Genomic DNA, 21625 nt, shown 5'->3' with positions numbered 1-21625 from the left:
CATTTATCAAGAGTGATTTTACTTTTTTCGACCCCCTAATTGAAAGTTGGACCTAATTCAATCTAGTGATCATGTCCAACGTTTAGGGTTTCTGTCATTGAATACAAGGCTGAGTTCATCTTCTCAATTTTTGTCAGCTTTAAGACATGTGGTGGTGGAAGAGCTGCCCTGCTGGAAAATTCCCCCTTTCAGCTAAGAAAGAGAGAAATTTAACTACTGGTGGAGCACTGATGATGTAACCTAGTCAGATAATTAAATGCCTATAAGCAAACAACCCAGCTCCGAGAGCACCAAAGACCCCATAGTGTGCTTCACTGCTCTTTTACCTTCTCCTCTTCCTCCACTCCATTCTGCCACTCCCTTCTAACACTGATAGCAATAGCGCTTAGACTTATATACTGCTTTATAGTGCTTTACAGCCTTCTCTAAGCGACTTACAGACTCATCCTATTTGCCCCCAACAATTTGGGTTCACCTTTTACCCACCTGGGAAGTATGAAAGGCTGAGTTAACCGTGAGCCTGGTGGGATTTGAACTGCCAAACTGTAGGCAGCTGGCTGCAGTAGAAGTAGCTTGCAGTACTGCACTCTAACCACTGCGCCACAGAGGTTCCTGATGATGTTACATAGTTGGGTAATGAAACATCAGTTTGAAGGGTCTTGTGGTCTTCTTTACAATGGTTTTCCTAAAGACTAGAGTTACTTCCGATTTTGCCTAAAACTGCACTATAGTTCGCTTAATGGCCGTGTTCATTTAATGACCGCAGTCTTTCATTTTATATCTGTTTTATAAGGGAAAGCCCTTACCTTATTGCCCTGAGGATTGAAATACATTCTGGTCACCCTGGCGTTGCCTGCTTGACGGAAGCAAACCAGCTGCTGAGGCCTGGTCCATTCAAACATTCGGACGCTGCCATCCTGGGCTCCAGTAAGATCTGGAAAACCATCCCAAGTGCCCAAACAAGAAATTGTGATTAACACATCATAACAAAACAGAGAAACTGCCACAGAATAACAAGAGTTGGAAGGGACCTTAGAGGTCTCCTAGTCCAACCCCTTGATCAAACAGGAAACCCTGTAACATTTCAGGCAAATGAAATGAAAAGTGAAAAGGAAGGAGAAATGCAAAAACAGATCTCATGTCTAAGGCTCTTCTTTAAGTTGCTGTAATTAATTCAGCTGATATTCCACCTTTTCTCAAATTTAAAGTTTGATGCCAAGAAGTAGAAATAGTGAATTCTGCCTCTGGTTTTAGGTTTGATCCTTTCATCACCTCCCGACCTTATTTCCCCGTCATTCGGGCTGTCAGTCAGAAGAAGTACTTACAATATTGATGGAAGGGGTGAGATGTCATTCTCTTGACGTTGTTCAAATTCCGTTTGATGAGCTGCGTGCGAAAGCAATTAAATTCACCATCGGCTTGGTTGCTCAGAATAGCTCGCGTTTGTAACAAAAATAAAATGGTATGCCCTTACAATGTTTCATATTAAATCCCCAGTGTATATAAAAGTGAATCTTGGGGCCATTTGCTGCTAAGATATCCATGAAAGAAATGTTAAGGTTAGAAGAATCTGGTAATTTACTACCATCTAGTGGCTTAGTAAATGTACATCATGTATCAGCATTTTGCGGTCCTCATATAACAAGTTTACAGGATCGATGCTCCATCCATCCATCCATCCATCCATCCATCCATCCATCCATCCATCCATCCATCCATCTATCCATCCATCCATCATGTATGTATAATACAAAAATGTCCTAGACATTGGTATTTGAACATAGATCTTTTTAACAATTGTATTTTATTATGTTCTACTAATCTAGATGAAACGCTAGTATATATTGTTAGTCCATGTATGACATGCCATATGTTAAATAGATCGATATCTATCTATCATCTATCTATCTATCTATCTATCTATCTATCTATCTATCTATCTATCTATCTATCTATCTATCTATCTATCATCTTCTACTATGTGACCGGGCTTAGTTTTTGGGGAGGAAAACAAGGGGGAAAAAATTCTGCCTCTGCCTACCAGCACCCATCAGTATTCATCTGGCTAGCATCCTGTCAGTGTGTAAGAGAGTTTGAGGGCTGTTTGGAAACTGAAACAGTATTTGCTGTGTGAGCGAGAAGGAGACAGCCTGGGCGTGGCTTAACTCAACTGTTCTGTACTAAAGCTGTGTGTTGCTGTGAACCTAAAACCAAAACTGATACTCCTCTCCTCTGCTTGTGTTTTGCATTTGGAAGATATTTCTTTTCAGGTGGGGAGTGGGACTAGAACTCCTTAGCATCAGAGCGTGTTAATAACAATATACGATATACTAAGGCTCTGATGGTCATTTCGAAAAATCCTTTCTTAGTGAGCACCTAGAAACCAAGAGGAACATACGTGCCAAATTTCAATTTTGTAGGTTTTACAGTTCTGGAGGTTTTGTGATGATGCACGATGGTATTTCACTTTTATATATATAGATAAGTAACGCAAGGCAGCAAACACACACACACACACAAATACGTGGGTCACCCTATGTAACATTGTGGAGGGAAGATGAAGAGACAAAATATTTTATGGTATTAAAATGGGGAAGAATGTTCAAAGAGAAGTTACTTACTATACCAGCTCCGGTACTGGTTTGCCCGCTGCCCAACCACGGCATTGATGAAGTGGACAGATTCGAAACGTGCTGCATTTGAGCCATTGCAAAAGATGCAGCGCTGGGCTGTGTCAGCGTGGTGGTGGAGCCACGAAAGTCCACATCGTCTGAACTACCAAAAAAAAAGGTGAAAAACAGAATATTGGAATCTTACACGGCTAAGATTGAAAGAGTAGCAATTTCGAGCATTCAGAATCTTGGTGAGACTTCACTCACCTAAGCAATCTCTCAAAAATGGGCAATTTACGAAAAAACAAAGGACAGATGTTTAATTTGGACCAAAATTAAGGATTTTTTGGAAGGAGAACAGCCATAACAATAGTAGGACAAAGACACAATTTCAACATGGGATGGTACAGAACAGAAACGATTGGAAAGAGTCTATCTTTTGCCCTGTGAGATTTGTCTAAATCTTGTAAGAATTAAGAAGTTGGATCACAACTGGGTTAGGATCTCTGCTTAACCATGGCTTAGGAAGAACTGGGTTAGTTCTTTGTTGACCATGGTTAGGGAGAACTGGGTTAGATCTTTGTTGACCATGGGTTAGGGAGAACTGGGTTAGATCCTTGTTGACCATGGATTAGGGAGAACTGGGTTAGATCTTTGTTGACCATGGTTAAGGAGAATTGGGTTAGATCTTTGTTGACCATGGGTCAGGGAGAACTGGGTTAGATCTTTGTTGACCATGGGTTAGGGAGAACTGGGTTAGATCTTTGTTGATTATGGGTTAGGGAGAACTGGGTTAGATCTTTGTTGATTATGGGTTAGGAAGAACTGGTTTAGATCCTTATTGACCATGGGTCAGGGAGAACTGGGTTAGATCTTTGTTGATTATGGGTTAGGAAGAACTGGCTTAGATCCTTATTGATCATGGGTTAGGGAGAACTGGGTTAGATCTTTGTTGATTATGGGTTAGGAAGAACTGGGTTAGATCTTTATTAACCATGGGTCAGGGAGAACTGGGTTAGATCTTTGTTGATTATGGGTTAGGAAGAACTGGGTAGATCCTTACTGACTATGGGTCAGTGAGAACTGGGTTACATCTTTGTACTGATGAGCTGACCAATAGGCCAAGCTACCCTTTTGGATTGGCCAAAGGAAGGGGAGGCTTTCCCTTGAGGCCCATGAAAAAAGGGAGATGGATTTATACATAACAACATCAATAAAAACGGGTGAGAGTATCAAACCTTTTCGATTCCCTGTCAAACTCTTCTCCAATCCATATGTACGGCTGTGCGGCCAAGAGAGCAGACACGTCCAGTTCTTGCACGTCATGGGTGGAAGCTAAAACGATCTCATTGATGTTTGCCTGCACAAGACCCCATTTTCCCCCCCAGGCCAAAGCTTAGGTGTTAGAGGCCTTGAGTCAAGCCAAAGGTTAATGCAACAAAGGCAGCCGTGGCTTCAGCGGGCCTTACCTTATTCACCGCAAACGCGAGGATCATATCCGATTCCTTGTGTATGATTTTGGCTCTTCCTCCTGGGTAGCCAAGTTCTGCCTCCACCTGGAAATTATGGGTTAGGAAGAACTGGGTTAGATCCTTGTTGACCTTGGGTTAGGGAAAACTCGGTTAGACCTTTGTTGACCATGGGTTAAGGAGAACTGGGTTAGATCCTTGTTGACCATGGGTTAGGGAGAACTGGGTTAAATCTTTGTTGATTATGGGTTAGGAAGAACTGGGTTAGATCTTTGTTGATTATGGGTTAGGAAGAACTGGGTTAGATCCTTATTGACCATGGGTTAGGGAGAACTAGGTTAGATCTTTGTTGACTATGGGTTAAGGAGAACTGGGTTAGATCCTTGTTGACCATGGGTTGGGAGAACTAGGTTAGATCTTTGTTGACCATGGGTTAAGGAGAAAAAAAAAGGGAAGCCCCTTTTGCAACAGGTGCATTGAAACAGGTCACAGAAGTGAGTAAACACCCATGAGAGAAGCCTTTAAGTAAGAGAAGCCCAGCAATTATGGCTCTTTTTTTATGTGTCTTTCCAAGGAAATTTTCAGATGCTCCAGTGTGAAGCTGGCATGCAGAGGTGGGATAACCACCTGTCTGAAACAGTTCAGGGTTTCCTGACTGAGATTGAGCAGGGGGAGTTAGACCAGAGGTCCCTTCTAGACTTCTGTTATTCTGCAAGGATTCTGCTATTCCGTCTAAGATTTGGTCCTTGGTTTTCACGTGGTCCCACTTGCATTGCCTCCAACGGTTAGTAGAAAGAGTTAAAACGTCTGGGAGAGAATCTCAGTGCGCTTGTTAATTTTGCATTAGGAAAAGGAAGGCAGGAAAGCAAGCTACAGTATAGTTTCCTTTTTCTTTTTAACTATAGTAAAGATTTAGGGAGATGGGATAATACCTTGGCTTTGCCATCTTCTGCTGGGCTGCTCTGTTTTGGGACATGCTCCTTGCTGTCTTCTACAGACTACACAACAGCATAGATGAACAACACATGCACAAAACACACATGTATATAAAAAGGAAAAAAAAATCAAAAACCTTCCATGCAGTGGTGAAGTGGACATCTTCATTTATTTATTTGTGTGTTTTTTTTCTTCCAATCCCGCCTTTATTCCTTTCATAGGTAACTCAAGAGGGTCGGCCTAATTATTTTTAATGAAACTACTACACTCAAGCCCTTTTCCTATTTTATAATCTATCAGGGATGACCCAGGATACAGCTGCATTATGGCCAAAATATTTGGAGGGCAAAAGTGAAATATTTTGCCTTAAACAAAATTAAAACGAGTAGCAATTGATATAAATAAAAGTAACATAAAGTGTCCCTGGAAAAACAGAACTTAATACTTGGATTTCTTTCACTAACCTCACTTTGCTTTCTCTTCTTGGTGAACGTGTATCGAATGAAAGTATCTTGCAATAATTCTTGTTTCACCAGAAAATGCCACAATCTCTTAGCTGGCAATGCTGAGTAATCTTTTGATCTATGCGGTGGTGGAAAAAAAAGGAAGGTATTTTATTTCTTTAATCATGTCAAGAACGGATAGAATCAGAACAGTGTTACAAATAGTCACAGATTCTTAAAATGGATCGCCTTTTATTTTTTTGCTGTACAAAAAAAAAATACTGTTTCCTCTTCGGAAATCTCATTTAAGAAGCTGACATCTGCTGTTAAGAAGCATGAATTTAATTCCCTGGAAATAATTAGGTTTAAAACTCAGAATCCTGGCTGCACAAGATCGAGAAGGTTGTTGTTTTCAAAAATGATCAAAGTTGATAAGTACATTCTAAGCATTCCCAGAATAGGGTTTTCAGGAAAAAATGACTTTAACGAGCTGTACTCGTTAAATAATGTCTCAGCATCTGATAGTAAAAGAATTAAGTTACTGTAAGTTGAGTGTTAAAATTTTCTTGGCAAGTGAGGTCAATGTTCCCAGATCTGGTACCTTCCTAATGAGACCACCCCTATTTCTCACTGAATGGTCAAAAGCCATCCTAATTGACCACAGTGATCAAAGGCCATGCTGATTGGAATTCCAGAAGCATCCAAAGGTGCTTTTCCAAAAAACAAATAGATTTTTTTTGGTTTTTCCTCTGAAAACATTTCCCTTCTCATCCAAGAAGCTTCTTCCATTCAGTTCTTCGAAGAACGGAAGCTTCTTGGATGACAAGTAAAATGTTTTCAAAGGAACAAAAAAAAAATCAAGAAAGTCCAGTTGCATTTTGGAAAAGCGCCTTTGGGACAACCCTGGATGGTTCAGACTCTCCACAGACATTCCAGAAACTGCGTCTCTAATTCATCTGGAGAAGAATGGTTGGAGGACATGGATTCTCATCAAAGCTTAGAACAGATTCCTCCTGTAAGTCCCTTCCAGTTGTGCTAAGAAAATGGTCCTAGCCAGCTTGGCCAGGAAATCTGGAACTTGGTAGTCCAGGAACAGCTGGAAGATCAACCTCCTCTTTTAAAATAGCGCCTTTCTTACTTAAACGGTGTGTTTTCAGGATCAACCATTGCTTTGATTCGGGCCGCAGCTGCGCCGGCTCCCATCCCATGTTCAGGAAAACAAGTATTGATGTAATCTGGTGGGGGACCTTCAAAGCGATCCATTCTGTCTTGTAGGATCTGTTCCCAATTCTCCAGATTTTTAATCACAGCGGTACCCAGAGGTGATGTGACGGGAAGTTCTGAAATAGGAACATATGTTTGTGGTTTGTTTAATCCCAAACAAAACACACACGCGTTTCTGGACACCTCTGTTTAAGGAAGATTCAAATTCCCAAACATCTCTGCTTTGCTTTATTTATTTAAGATATTTATATTGCCATCTAAATTATAGGGAGCATCTTCTCTGTGTTGTGGTTCGCTCGCAGCCTGTGCAGACAGCAGCGGAATTGGACAGTGGGGAAGAACCAGTCAGGAAATCTGGAGAGGACTCAGAGGAGGGTCCTGCATCCAATGCAGAGATGGGGCCAGGACCGTCTGGGAGTGGGGTGCTGCCTGCGGAGCCTTTGGAGTCTGGCAGCAGCGAGGCAGAGGACACAGGGGAGCCTGTTCCCAGTGTGTGTATGCACAGAGCTGCTAGAAGGCAAGAGCAGCTGAAACAAAAGGGGCGACTTGGGAGTAAGGCTTGGAGATGATTGCCCCTCCCCTAAGGTATAAAGGACAGGCAAAGGTAGAGAAACCTTTGCAGGAAGCAAAGTCATTTGTTGTGTTTGGATTAATCCTTGAAGCTCTGTGTGGACTTTGTATTTTGGTTGGTTTTTTTTATAATTCATTTGGCACTCTAGTTGTTGGCAGCAATTCAACGGAAAGAAAGGTGTTTGCTTATCTCGAGGGACTGTTTGGGACTCATTACCGGCTGGGAATGAACATAATTCCCAGTACTGAAATGAAACCAGAATAGTTTTAACTAAGCGTGTGCTTAATTACGGTCTCGGGAAGTCTTGATCAGAACACTCTGCTATTTTGTGTTTGTTTTGCAATTTAATCTGGTCTTCAAAATGGCCTCCTGAATGGGGAAGAGTACAATTTGTGACGAGAATAAATTAGACACATTCCATGAATTCATTATTTTTTAATTTGTTGGGTTGAAAGATACAAAGCAAGTCCATCTGATCATGAAAAGATGAATGCAACTCACCAGATAGTTCTAAGCCGGTAATGGGGAAAAAGTTCTTAATATTGTTCAGTGCAAGTTTGACCATTGCCAAATGGATGAGAGCCCAGCTGCAGAAAAGAGGAAATTTAAATGTTTATGCCGTGAAAGGGGGAAAAAAATAAGATTTATACTGTGTTCAACTTTTATCATCCAAGCATATTTAAAAAAAAATAATAAGAGGAAAGGAATATGTTGAATATATTGAATATTATGGCTACTTGCTCAAAGGTTATGTTTTATTTTTGGATGTTCCATCTTTTACAAGCTAATTCAAGTCCTAACTTTATATACTAGGCTTTTCCAAAGTTGTATAGCTGTATAGACTTCAATTCCCAGAATTCTAGTGTGTCCACTGCTGAGAATTCTGGGAGTTAGTCCTTATCTTTGGAGAGTCCCCAGGATAGGGAATATTTACTGCACCTGTTATTTGGAAAGTAGGTCCCACTTTATTTACTTAAATAACTGCAATCTACCTCTATTTAATGGAGACTTTCTCCTAGGTGAATATCCATTGCATATAGCTATACAATAGAGAGTTTGTATATAACACCAAATTGCATAGAAGGATCAAAAGGATGCGCTCATTTCACTGCATCTTAGCTAAAAATTCAGCCTTTTTTAAAAAAAAAACAACAAACACCCTCCATAACTTTGAGAACTGCTTATAAGTCTCTTTGTTCAATGCTATTATAACTCTGAATGGTTGAACAAGTGATTGATAATCAAGGACTATCTGTACTTGAACTTTCCAACCCCGCCTACAAAACGTCAAACAAATTTGCTAGATGATTCAACTCTGGGACACCTCCAACATTTCCCAGAAAACCAGTGAATCTTGGGAAATTTTGGCTTGGAAAATATGTCTGTTTATTCATTTGAATGAATGATGGTCTTCAATCATTCATTCAAATGATGTGTTTCCAACTCCTACCACCAAGTGCCAAGACAACACAACAGTGGGCTAGAATTACAAGTGTCAAGGCAACACAACCATGGGCTAGAACGACAGGCGCATGTAGGCTTTGGGTGAGCTTCTAAATGCTCCAGCTTGGTAGTTTGCTACCTGTATGAATTGGCATCCTTGTGCTCCTGAAGCTGCGCATCAGAGAGGAAAGCATCCTCGTCTTCATCCTCGCTATGGATGCTTTCATCAGAATCGTACATCACCCCACTGTCTGAAAAAGGAAGGAAGGGCTGTAAAGGAAGGACAAAGAGAGAGGTTTCAAGACTTGCACTTCCAGAACTCATCCGCACAAATGAAGTTGCTTCATTTCAGAGACACAGGAGGACTTCAGATGTCATTAAAAAAAAAAGTGCCCTTGTGGGAAGAGATGTTCAACATCAGAGGAGGTAACTTAGGAGATAATGGACTCTCCTTCAGGGGCTGGATGATGATGAGGAGATGCCATTCATCATAATTCCTACATTAAAAAAGGGGTTAGATGATCTCGGGATCCTTCTAACTCTTCCCTTTTAGGATTCTATGAAAAGGATCAGAAGGGATTCCCAGAATTGAACCGGACCTACTTCTTGGGAAGAGTAGAAGAGAAGAGCAACAATGATAATTAGGAGATTGGAGGCTAAAACATATGAAGAATGGTTGAAAGGAATTGGATATGTCTAGTTGGATGAAAAGAAGGACAAGGAGTGACATGATAGCAGGGTTCCAATAATCTAAGGGGCTGCCACAAAGGAGGGAGGGTCAACCTATTCTCCAAAGCACTGGAGGCGAGACAGGAAGCAATGGATGGAAACTAATCAAGGAGTAGACAAGATGGACAAGAGGTCAAATCAAGGGGAGAAGCAACTGGGAATTAAGGAGAAACTTCCTAACAGTGAGGACAATTAACCAGTGGAACAGTTTGCCTTCAGAAGTTATGGGTGCTTCATCACTGGAGGTTTTTAAGAAGAGACTGGACAGCTATTTGTCTGAAATAGTATAGGTTCTTCTGCTTGAGTAGGGGGCTCGACTAGAAGACCTCCAAGGTCCCTTCCAGCTCTATTCTGATTGATTGACTGATTGCTATAGGGTTTCCTACTTGAACAGAGGATTGGAGTAGAAGACCTTCAAGATGTCTTCCCACTTTTGGTCTTCTGATGTTCAGGGGTAGCTTACCTTAGCCACAAAATAATCTAACATGCTGAGTTCTGGAGGGATGAATTTTTCTTTGTAAGAAGGTCTTTCTGCAGGGACTGGGGGAGGGACCACACTCTCTTTGACGGGTCTTCCAGGCACCAGCATTCTCATGTTGAATCTCCGCCGATGCTTGTCTGTCTCTTCTGAAGGGACTGGAGGAGCTAAGCCGAGAGAGAGAGAGAGAGAGAGAGAGAGAGAGAGAGAGAGAGAGAGAGAGAGGGAGAGAGTTGAAAGAAATACACGGATTCATGATAAGGACAAATTGGCACATTCATCATTGATTCCATAGTGTCAATTTCAGTCTTCAAAAAGAGAGCACATCATACCAGTTGTAGAGGTGCAAATATAGGAAGATCACATGGAAACTACACTTAGAATTTAAAAACAACAACAGATTCTGGTAATCTTCAGGAACAGCCTATGAATGAGGTTCACCAGATTCCTGGAAGCTGTGGGTTATTCTTGCAAACGTAATCTTTTGAAAATAATCAATACTTGTTCATTGTCAACCACGCAAAGTGGAATCTTTTCAGAAGAATTAACAAGGCAGCGCTGAAGATTACTCTTATTTTACTGCAAACACGCTCAAATTTCAACAATACAGATCTATCTACATCGGATCTACCTATCTAATGCAAACTACTAGCAAGTTGATCAAATATTGTCAAATCTCAGTCAAAACAGGATTAAAAAGAATCCCTTCAGCAAGAAATTTTTTTTTAAAAAAGGCAGAATTTCCTCCTGATTACCTCAAGTGCAAAACATTCTTATTCTGAAGTTTGTTTTTTCATCTCTTTTTAAAAGAACTGTATGAGCAGGGGCAGGTTGAAATATTTCTTCATCAAAATAAAGATTCAATGGGTTCTCTCTCATGGGAATACCTTGTAAAGCTCAGTGGTAAAATAGTTTAAAATGCAAAGATAAAAATTGATGTGTGATTTTAGAGGTCTGTTCTTAAATGTGACAAAGTAGGTGATCTAATGCAAATTTATCCTCATATAGTATTGTATCCTAGAAACTTATTTCTTGAACAGATTGTATAGGCTATTGGTCTTCTACAAGCCAAGAAATTTTGATTTAAGATATTGGAGATGGAACAGATCAACAGCCCAGTTTTATCCTCACATTGTTTATAAGGCTGTTCTTTGCTGCATACAATATTTGACAACATTTGACTACACTACAAGCTGCCTAAAACTTGATTGAACAAGTTTCATTCTTCACACGAGTAGGATTAGACTACATGGCAATCCCACACAGACCTTCCATAGTGTCCTGTGTCTCACCAGAAACTGGATCGGCTACTGGATTTAAAGAAATGTTAGAGGTGAAAAACAAAACAAAATAATGTAGAAATTAGAAGAAAAGGAAGCAGTGGAATATAATTTAGAAGCTAGCTTTTAAAACACTGTTTTAGAAAAGTGAACAAGGTCTAATCCAGGGGTGGGATTCTACCAGTTCGCACCTATTCACTAGAACCGGTTGTTAACATTCTAAGCAGTTCGGAGAACCGGTTGTTAGAAGAAATTACTGGACTAATCCTGTACGGAAGGCAGGAAGGAAACATTCTGGTGTTGCTTACAGAAACTGCCTCTCCATTAACCCTTATTACATTCTTGGCAGGACTAGACTTCCTGTCTCAGGAATGTCTCTGGAGTTTTTTTCCCCTCCTTTGCTGGTACTTTGCTTGTGTGGAGTGACCGTTCAAAGTTACAATGGCACTGAAAAAAGTGACTTATGACCATTTTGCACACTTACGACTGTAGCAGCATCCCCACAGTCATGAGAGGCCAGGCGAGGAGATCTGTGCCTTGATGTGAGTGATATCGAGTTGGCCACATCCAGCCAGTCACATGACCACCAAACCATGCCCACCAACTAAGCCATGCCCACAGAACCGGTTGTTAAAAAATTTGAATCCCACCCCTGGTCTAATTGTATGTCAGGATTTGCTAACCCACTCTAATTCTAATCTAATCCCAATTCTAATGTCTAGATTAACTCTGGAGGGAAGAAAAATCTAGACAACATGACACCCCAAATTGTTTCTTAAAAAAGAAAGGATAGAAAAATAACACACAGTCCCTATTATGGTTCATAAAAGGTAAAAAGGTTCCCCTCGCACATACATGCTAGTCGTTTCCGGCTCTGTGGTCATGTGGCCAGCATGATTAAATGCCTTCAAAGGCGCACGAAACGTTGTTACCTTCCCTGTTTTTTCTACTTGCATATTTTTTACATGCTTTTGAACTGTTAGATTTGCAGAAGCTGTGACAAGTAATGGGAGCTCACTCTGTTACACGGCGCTAGGGATTCGAACCACCGAACTGCCGACCTTTTGGATCGACAAGGTCAGCGTCTTAGCCACTGAGCCACCGTGTCCCTGTTATAGTTCAAAAAAAATCTCCAATTATGAAAAAAGAAGACAGAATAACAGATCAAGGAGAACAGGTGATGCATCTCAGACCAAAGGGAAAGATTAAAACCCATGCAACAGATCCAGGACTGGACCTGTTTTTAGAGGAGGATAAAGCACACGCCCACCAGCACACGTCTTCCTCACCATCCTGCTGCAGCAGAGAGCAACTATCACAGCCAGCAGTGGTTTGGTTGATGCCTGATAAAGCTGTGTGGTGAGGCAACTGTGAATTGCCAAAGGGCGTTATGGTTTCTGCATTGGTCGTTAAGTGTGGCGGTTTATCTGAATTGAACAGATTAGAAGAGGAGTGGTTTTCACGGTCTGTGGAATGGAACCATGTATGTTTGCGTTGTGATAGTGGGCAGAAAACAGGGATGTTTGGTTAAAAAAAACTTAAGCTCTCTCTTCCTTCGCAATAAATAAACCTCCAACTCTCTCTCAATGTAAGAAAGTTTAGTTTAGTTTACTTTCTTGTTATTGAGCCTCGTACAATGAAATCAAACACCATCTTCAGTGCACATCATGACCATGAAAATAAACACAAACACATATCCTTCACACTCCACACATCGAACTGAAAACCCCCAACACCGCACCAACACTGCACTATACAGTACAATTCAAGAGAGTTAGTGCCCTGGGATAGAAGCTGTTTTTCAGCCTATTTGTCCTTGTTTTTATTATCCTGCACCATCTGCCAGATGGTAATAATTCAAAAAAAGGGTTCCCAGGATGAGGTGGATCTTTGAGAATGTTTTGAACTTTCTTAAGGCAGCGGGAGCTATAAAGCTCTTTCAAAGAGGGGAGAGGGCAACCCATGATCTTCTGGGCAATGACATTAACCCTCTGGAGCGCTGTCCTATCTGCCACTGTGTAATTGGCAAACCCTACACATGTGTAGTAAGTTAAGATACTCTCTATGGTGCAGAAGCAGAAAGTCACCAGCAGTTTTTCATTCAGTTGTTGTTTCCTTAAAAGTCTCAGGTAGTCTAATCTTTCCTGGGCCCTTTTGACCAGGGCTGCAATGTGAGCACCCCAAGTCAGGTCCTCTTTTATGGTAACACCCAGAAACTTAAATCTGGCCACTTGTTCCACTCGGTCTCCATTGATAACCAAGGGCTGGATGTCTGATCTATTCCTTCTATAGTCCACTATAAACTCCTTGGTCTTATTGGTGTTGAAGATCAAGTTATTGTCTCCACCCCACGAAAGCAACCGGTCCACCTCATCTCGGTAGACTTATCCATCCTGGAGATGAGTCCCACCAAAAAAGCCATTGTTTAAGTGCTGGCTCTTTTGTCCTGCTCTTGTCACATGTTTAGACAGGTAATATTGAAATGAAACCACGGTGTGATTTGTCTAATGTGGTTTGAGATGCTGTGGCTTGCTTAGAACCCACACAAGGCAGCTGTCAGGATTCCAGCAATCATGATTCTAATGAAATCATGATTCTTGAGCCAACTTCAAAAAACTTCAAAGGATTTATTAGAGGCGACATACTGGCACTGCCCTATATGCAGCCAACTCTGGCATATGTAATTTACAGTCATCTGTGATCTTGTTTCCCCCCTCCCCCCATCTCATAAACCAGTTTCTCCAATTGAGCACGTTCACTGGCTGAGTGTCATCATTCACGTTCTACAATTAAATATATATGCGAGCAAAAACTCTGGTATTTTAGTTACAATCTTTTAAAGATAAGAGTTGGAATGTACTTTCGCCTTCAAACTGCTGCACTGCTCTTCCAGATCTCCATCCTCTCCACCCCCCCTACTTTTTAATGGCAACTACTAAAACAGGCATAGGAATGTTTTATGAGTTGACAGCCAACAGAGCTTAGCAGAAGGTCAGTTGAAGGTCCAACCCACCAGACTTCCAACTCAACATCTTCTGAGGTTCTACCAACTTCTGCTTTATGAACTGTTGCTTATTGCTAGACGGCCTAGAAACTTACAAAAATGTTATGTATACTCCATATTCAGTACTTCTGACAGTAGTTAAAACCTCTCTTGAGCATAAGCTGTTGACAACACAATTGTGTTCTCATTCCTCCAATTTTTCCCCATAAAAACAAGAATTGGGGGTAGGGCCAAAGTTCCTTAGTGAGCTTCCATGGCTAAGGTGGACTTCAACCAGGATCTCCCTGCTCCTAGTCTCACCCCTACATCAGTTCTCCATAGACCTTCAATTTCCCGCTGTCTTCTTCCAAGAGGTTTTTTTCCAACTCTAGACCCGCTCATGGTCTTCCTGTTAGTGTTCTCTTGTCCAAGTTTGAATGAAATCTAACCCCGATTTATGCCTGCCAGCACACTGCAGACTACGAGGAAGAGACACTATGAAGTGAAATTCATCCACCTCAAAAAAAAGTGCATTAATGTAATTTTTTCAATAGGCCTTTTGAAAACCACCTCTTTAAATCTCGGCATAGGAAAGATGTAATTTAATCTTGGGGAAAGAGCCTTGGGGAGGCAGAAAACTCAACCTTGATTTCAGGACTAGGTAGGCATCCATTCTGATTGTGAGAACTTCTCCTTAATCCTTGGAAGAGTTACCTGGAATATTTTCTGATTGCCGCCTGGGTTTAACCACAAGTTTCACGCCTCCTCCAAAGATGGCTGCCCACATTCGATTGTTCAGAGGATGTGCTGCCAGCCGGAATAATTCATTGGAAGCATTTATCGCCAGAGCATGGATGAGAAGACTCAAATACACGGCCACCACAGCTTCACAAAGCAAGATGTTTAACTTTGGCTGATCCTCATCTTGGGCTGAATTTAAGAGATTGAGGAGGGAGCTTACACCTGGGAAAAGAAAACAGTGAGCTGGTGATGGGCACCATCTAGACCAGGGGTCGGCAACCTCAAACACTCAAAGAGCCACAAAGGTCCTAACCGGATGCCTCCCGTTCAATTCTGGAGCTGACCAGAAGTCCGTTTCTCCCACCATAGAGTCTTCCAGTGCAGCATCCTTTTTCCTCTGCCAACCGGAAGTCCAGTTTCCCCACCATAGAGTCTCCTAGCAGGGCGTCCTTTTTCCTTTACCTGTCCTCACTGAAAGCCCTATCAATTGTGGAGATGACCAGCAACCGGCAGCAGAGGGATGAAAGAGCCACATTCACATTCACCGTGAATGATTTGCCATGGGCCAACTTGTCATGGGACAATTTAACAATTCAATTTAATTATTTTAAACAAATAAAAAGTTATTTTAATTTTTGTCGTTCACATATCAGTTTGTCCTTCCTTTTGCATCTTTTCTTTAATGATTCTATTCCACCATTTCTTTGATATTACTGCTAACTTTTGTCCCATGGCAAGTTGACTATGGCAAGTTGGCTGAGTTGGCCATGGTGAGTTGGCCATGATGAGTTGGTGGATTATCGTAGACCCTCATCTAAAGGTGGCTTCTTCTGCCTGGATTAGTCTGCAAGGCCAGCCACAGGACCTCATTAAAGCATTGTTCAAAATCTCAACCTATCAAAAGAAGGACTTTTAAACACATGCTTCATGTACTCAAAAAAATGAGTGAGCTAAATTTAGGGAAGAAAGGTTAACAATCCTTTTCAAAATTAGAATAGAATAGAATCTTGAAGGGATCTTCGAGGTCTTCTAGTCCAGCCCCTTGTTCATGTAGGAGAACCTATACTATTTCAGATAAGCGGCTGTCTAGTTTCTTCTTAAAAACCTCCAGTGATGGAGCGCACCCACGATTTCTGGGTGCAAGCTGTGCCTACTGGTTAATTGTCCTCACGGTTAGGAAGGTTCTCCTTAATTCCAGGTTGCTTAATAGCTTTCTAGAAGCTCAGAGCAGATCAGTTAGCAATCAATTAGATTGCTTCTAAGCAATCAAGAAGATAAGCATAAGGGCAGGCAACACAATTCCAAAACAGAACTTGCCTGATTCAGCCGTTATTGGAAAAGTTCTGAGATTAAAATGGTACCAGTGCAGCTCAAAATCCTCGTTTTCAGAGTGAAATCTAACTAGCATGACAGTTGTATGGAGATGTTGACATGGGCAACTTTTCTTACCAGGCCACTGGGCAGGCAGTGAATTTGGCGTGACGTGTTCTTCGATGCTCTCTGTCCTCAGACGCCGACGGTCGCTTAACAGCAGTCCTTGGTAAGCCATTCCTGTGAACTGATTTGTTTCTGTCTGACTGCTAAGAAGAAGTTTTAATTTTTTCTTCACCTCAGAATAGAAAATCTTACACCAAAGCAAAATTGGCAAATTAGTGGCAGGGTGCAGGTCAGGGTGGGAAGCATAAAAACTCGTGAGCCAAAAGCTCTAGAATGGCCTAAATAAGATAACACACACACATACACACACACACTATAAGCAGCTTTTCAATGCGTATTTCTGCAAACAAAAGCAGGTGAAACAGACTGGGCTCCGTTGATTTATTGACCAGGATGCTGCAATGCTTCGATTGGATGATTCTATTCAGGGGTGATTTGATTGCAACATCCTGTGAGTCCTTGCAAATAGTTCCAACCAAGAAACCAAGGTTATCAATAGCAATACTACTTTTATTACAGGCAATCCTTGACTTATGGCCACAATTGGGATCAGAACCTCCGATGCTAAGCAGGGCAGTTGTTAAATGAGTTCTGCCTGCTTGGAAGGTAAAAAAAAAAAATGGTGATCACATGACCTCCCCAATAGATGCCAAACTCCTGAATTTCAATCATGCGACAATGGGGAATGCTGTGATGGACATAAGTGCAAGGACTGGTTGTAAGTCTCTTGTTTTCAGTGAGTTTGAACCATTGCTAAGTGAATGGTTGTAGATTGAGGACTACCTGGGTTACAGTAGCAAAATCTAATAATTCTGACTGCACCTGTCCTTGCCTTTGCGTTCAAGAGGAGCAGGAAGGGTGAAATGCAACATGCTTTCTCAAAAGTACACAACTGCTTTGGACTCAGTTTTCACTTATCTAACCTTTGTTTTCATTGCAGTTCTTGTTCCTGTTCCTCAAGGTTATTCCTAGAGACCCTTGCATATCCTTTGAGCCACACCTTTACCTCCATCAAGCACATGCCTTCTAATTATCTGAGCCGCAGTGGCGTAGTGGCGCAGTGGTTAGAGTGCGGTACTGCAGGCTACTTCTGCTGACTGTTGGTTGCCTGCAATTTGGCAGTTCAAATCCCACTGGGCTCAAGGTTGACTCAGCCTTCCATCCTTCCGAGGTGGGTCAAATGAGGACCCAGATTGTTGGGGGGCAAAAGGCTGACTCTCTAAACCTCTTAGAGAGGGCTGTAAAGCACTGTGAAGTGGTACATAAGTGCAATCGCTATCGCTAACTGGAAGATTGAATGGATTTCCAGGTAAGGCTGGAACCATGGTGGTCAAAATCCACAAGACGAAAGGTGCAGTGTCACAGTTCCAATCACAATTTGCAATGTGCGTAGAAAAGGGGCAGGACCTGGATCAGCTTCCATCCTGCAGATTTTGACTACCAGCCGCAGAGCCCACTAGATGGGGACAATTCAGATATTTGTTTTCAAATCTCCGAACTCAAATTACCTGTTTTGGTAACTTGAACTCAAACCAAAGCGACTCATGAAATGAATACATCAAGCTAGCTCTTGTTTACCGCTCAACAAAACAACAACCCCAAAACGGTCTCTATCCTTCCATCCAGGTCCTGCCTTTTGCTCCAAGGGAGCACAATTAGCATTGCAACACATCTGTGGCCACCTCATGTTTCATCCCACAAAGGAGAACAACTGAGCCATGCTGGGGAGAGGAACACAGCGAAGGAAATCTTACCTGTAGCTATGGCTGTCACATAAGGCTTGATAAATCGATGCAGAGAGGGAAGCAGCTAAAGAATAAAGAGTATGGACCTAAAAAATGGAAGCAGAAGAAAATGGATTAGGATATCACGAATACATTTCCAGGATGAATTGTTGCCTCTAGGCTTGAAATGTTGGGCTTGGACAATCTGGAACTGTACTGTCTGCGCTCCGATCTAAGCATGGTACACAAAATTGTCTGCCTCAATGTCTTGCCTGTCAACAGCTTCTTCAGCCTCAACCACAATAATACACGGGCAAACAACACTGCTCCAACTCAAGGTAAACTGCTCCAAACTCAATTGCAGAAAATATGACTTCAGTTACAGGATGGTCAGTGCCTGGAATGCCCTACCCGACTCCGTTGTTACAGCTTCAACCCCTCACAGCTTCAACCTCAAACTCTACCGTGGACCTCACCCCATTCCTAAGAGGTCCTTAAAGGGGGCATGTATAAGTGCACCAGCATGTCTACCGTCCCTATTTTACTGTCTCCATTTATCTGTATTTACTCCCTTTGTTCTTGAGTATGTTCATACTTATACATGTTATCTTGTACATACAAGATAACAAACAAACAAACAAATAAATATTTGACTTTCCAAGCAAAAGTTCTCTACAAAGAAAGCAGCTGTATTCAATGCTGGATCAACAATGCTGGGTCAATGCTGCTTTAATAAGTCTGCCACCTCTTATATATGAATTGGCCTGGTGCAACAATCAGAATGTCAGACCTGGAACATGAACAGAAGCCGAATTGTACGTCACAATCTGGTAGAGCGACTGGACCAGTTAACATTTTCTCAGAAGGGATTTAATTTAGGTTGGGAAACTGGAGCTTGTCGGGCAGGGGTTCCAAACTTAGCAACTTTAAGACTTGTGGGCTTCAAGTCCCAGAATTCCCCAGCCAGCACAATCTCCATAATATAAGGAAAAATCCTAAACTAAACAAACCAGGTATTTTAAAGCAGAAGGCTACAGGGAGACATGAGAGTAATTTTCCAAAAGTTGAAGAGCTATCCTAGGGAAGAAAGTATGGATTTATTTTTCGTGGTCCCCAGGGATAAGACAAAAAAAAAAAAAAAAACAATTGGTGGAGGTTTTACAAAGAGAGAGAATCAAACTTTGATGATCTTGGGAGCTCATAAGCATGAAACAGTCTGCCTTTTGCAATTGGAGTTCTCAATCACTGGAGGCTTTCAAGCAAAGGTTGGACAACCACTTGTCTGGGATAGTGTGATTAGTGCTTTGCTTTGGGCAGAAGGTTGGATGAAAAGACTTCCAAGAACTCTTCAAACCTTATGATTCAGCTGGATCTCTACTATATGTAGCACCTGCCAATACAGCCAACAAGGAGGAATGCTGGGAGTTGTAGTTCAGCAACACCCAGAAGACCATGCCTTCCAATTTTTGCACGGGGGAGTGATGCGGCAGTGTTGTGGTTAGCTGGCAGCAGGTGCAGATGGCTGAGGAGGGTGATGACTCTGATGAGGGGCCAGGACCATCAGGGAGTGGACTGCTGCCTTCAGAGATTGTACGGGCTGGGAGCAGCAATGAGGAGGTTCCCGAGGAGCCTGTGCCAAGTGCGTGTGCGCGCAGGGCTGCTTTCAGGAAAGAGCAGCTACAACAGCACAGGCGACTCGGGAGTAAGGCTGCAAGGTAATGGCCCCTCCCTCAAGAGGATAAAAGCCAGGTTTGAAAAAGTGTTCTTTGCAGAAAGCAAAGAAGCTCTGAAGCTCAACTTGTGGGTATCTTAGTTCGTGTTTGGAGAATCTTGTAAATTAGTTCTTATCTCTGGGTTTTTGGTAGCCTTGACGGACAACTTGGCAAGGCTCTTTTTTATCGGAGCTAATTAGTGGAAAGCAGCCTTTAATCTGTAAAGGAACAGAATTCGTCATTAAACCTTAAAAGGTGGGGGCTGCTGCCTTTGTCTGTGTTTGCTCTTTGGGGTTCCAGTTGGGTCAGAACAGGCAGATTCAATCCAAACTCATATAGACCAGACGTTAAATGTCCACTTCTTTGAATCTGCCCCTTCGGCACTCAAGGCGGACTTTCCCATTTGATTACCTTGACATCTTCGACGTTGGGATGTGGGGGCATTTTCATCTGGACAATCGTGTAGAGGATATCGTGGATGTGGTTGTTTAAGTAGAGGACGGGGTTGGCGATCACAGTTTTTGTGGCAGCGATGCTGGCTGAGAGCAGCGGTAACGTTGTGGGCAGCGGAAGTGGCGACTGTAGTTGTTTGACAGTAGTTTCCTGATGGGAGGGGGGAAAAATGGCAGAACTGGGAATATATCATTGCTCTTTAAAAATATATATATATATATATTAAAAGCTTTGCAAAGGATGTAAAAACCAGCAAGAACAAATAGTATGCAAAAGCAGTAAAGAACCAGAAAGGGAAAAAAATCAGAAAGAATAAAAAGAAATATAGAGAAGCAGCTTCTTACTCTACAGCAGGGGTCTTCAAACTTGACAGCTTTCAGATTTGTGGACTTCAACTCCCAGAATTCCTCCTCCAGTCATGTTAGCTCAGAAATTCTGGGAGTTGGAATCCATAAGTCTTAAACTTGCCATGTTTGAAGACCCTTGTGATAGATGGTAGATAGATGATAGATAGATAGGTAAATAGGTAGGTAGGTACAGAGAGAGCGAGAGAGAGAGAGAGAGAGAGAGAGGGAGGGAGAAAGAAAGAGATGATAGAAAGATAGGTGATAGGTGATAGATCAGGGGTCTTCAAACTTGATAGCTTTAGGACTTGTGGACTTCAACTCCCAGAATTCCAGTCTGTTAGCTGAGGAATTCTGGGAGTTGAAGTCCACAAGTCTTAACCTTGCCAAGGTTGAAGACTTTTGCTCTACAGTTACAAAAAAAAAAACCCTTCACATTTTTCTATTATCCATTTCTTTCTGATCTTCAAAACACAAATCATAAATGCATCTTTTTCCTTTTTCCTTTAGGCAAAGAGCTTACCAGTAGAGTCTTCGAATTAGGGCCATAACTGAGCCCCAAAATTTTCCGCTGCTAATCATGACAATGGTTCAGTGAATTTTGCCTCATTTTACAATGTTTCTTGCCACAGTTGTTAAAACGAGTGACACGGTTGTTAAGTGAATCTGGCCTCCAGGTCACAAACAGGGATCATATGACCCCAGGGACACTGCGACCTCATAAATATGAGTCAGTGGACAAGCATCTGAATTTTGCTTTATGTGGCCATAGTGATGCTGCAACGGTCTTAATGTGAAAAATAGTGCTTTTACATCCCTCTCTAAGCGGCTTACAGAGTCAGCCTCTTGCCCACAACAATCTGGGTCCTCATTTTACCGATCTCGGAAGGATGGAAGGCTGAGTCAATCTTGAGCCGGTCAGGATCGAACTGCTGGCAGTGGGCAGAGTCAGCCTGCAATCCTGCATTCTAACCACTGCGCCACCACAGAAGGAAGGAAGGGAGGAAGAAAGGAAAATAGCAGTAGCTCTTACTTATATACTGCTT

At 42.0% G+C, this 21625-nt stretch overlaps 1 protein-coding gene across 1 annotated transcript in view; it reads right to left on the bottom strand.

Moving 5' to 3' along the window:
- The window catches only part of DMXL2 (Dmx like 2), an 81435-nt gene that overhangs the window by 13145 nt on the left and 46665 nt on the right, over positions 1 to 21625 (bottom strand). Inside the window, 15 exon segments of the mRNA XM_087941888.1 lie at positions 807 to 934; positions 1326 to 1386; positions 2622 to 2775; positions 3851 to 3972; positions 4082 to 4168; positions 5014 to 5079; positions 5482 to 5599; positions 6599 to 6800; positions 7757 to 7842; positions 8838 to 8968; positions 9891 to 10072; positions 14883 to 15131; positions 16359 to 16489; positions 18101 to 18177; positions 20194 to 20385. Of these exon segments, the coding sequence (XP_087798014.1) occupies positions 807 to 934; positions 1326 to 1386; positions 2622 to 2775; positions 3851 to 3972; positions 4082 to 4168; positions 5014 to 5079; positions 5482 to 5599; positions 6599 to 6800; positions 7757 to 7842; positions 8838 to 8968; positions 9891 to 10072; positions 14883 to 15131; positions 16359 to 16489; positions 18101 to 18177; positions 20194 to 20385 (1986 nt within the window).

The sequence above is a fragment of the Pseudonaja textilis genome, chromosome 13, assembly GCF_049901715.1.
Source record: "Pseudonaja textilis isolate UNSWEBS1 chromosome 13, rPseTex1.2, whole genome shotgun sequence".
NCBI classification, from domain to species: domain Eukaryota; kingdom Metazoa; phylum Chordata; class Lepidosauria; order Squamata; family Elapidae; genus Pseudonaja; species Pseudonaja textilis.
The sequence above is the reverse complement of the archived record's forward strand: the minus strand, read 5'-3'. Positions and strand labels throughout refer to the sequence as shown.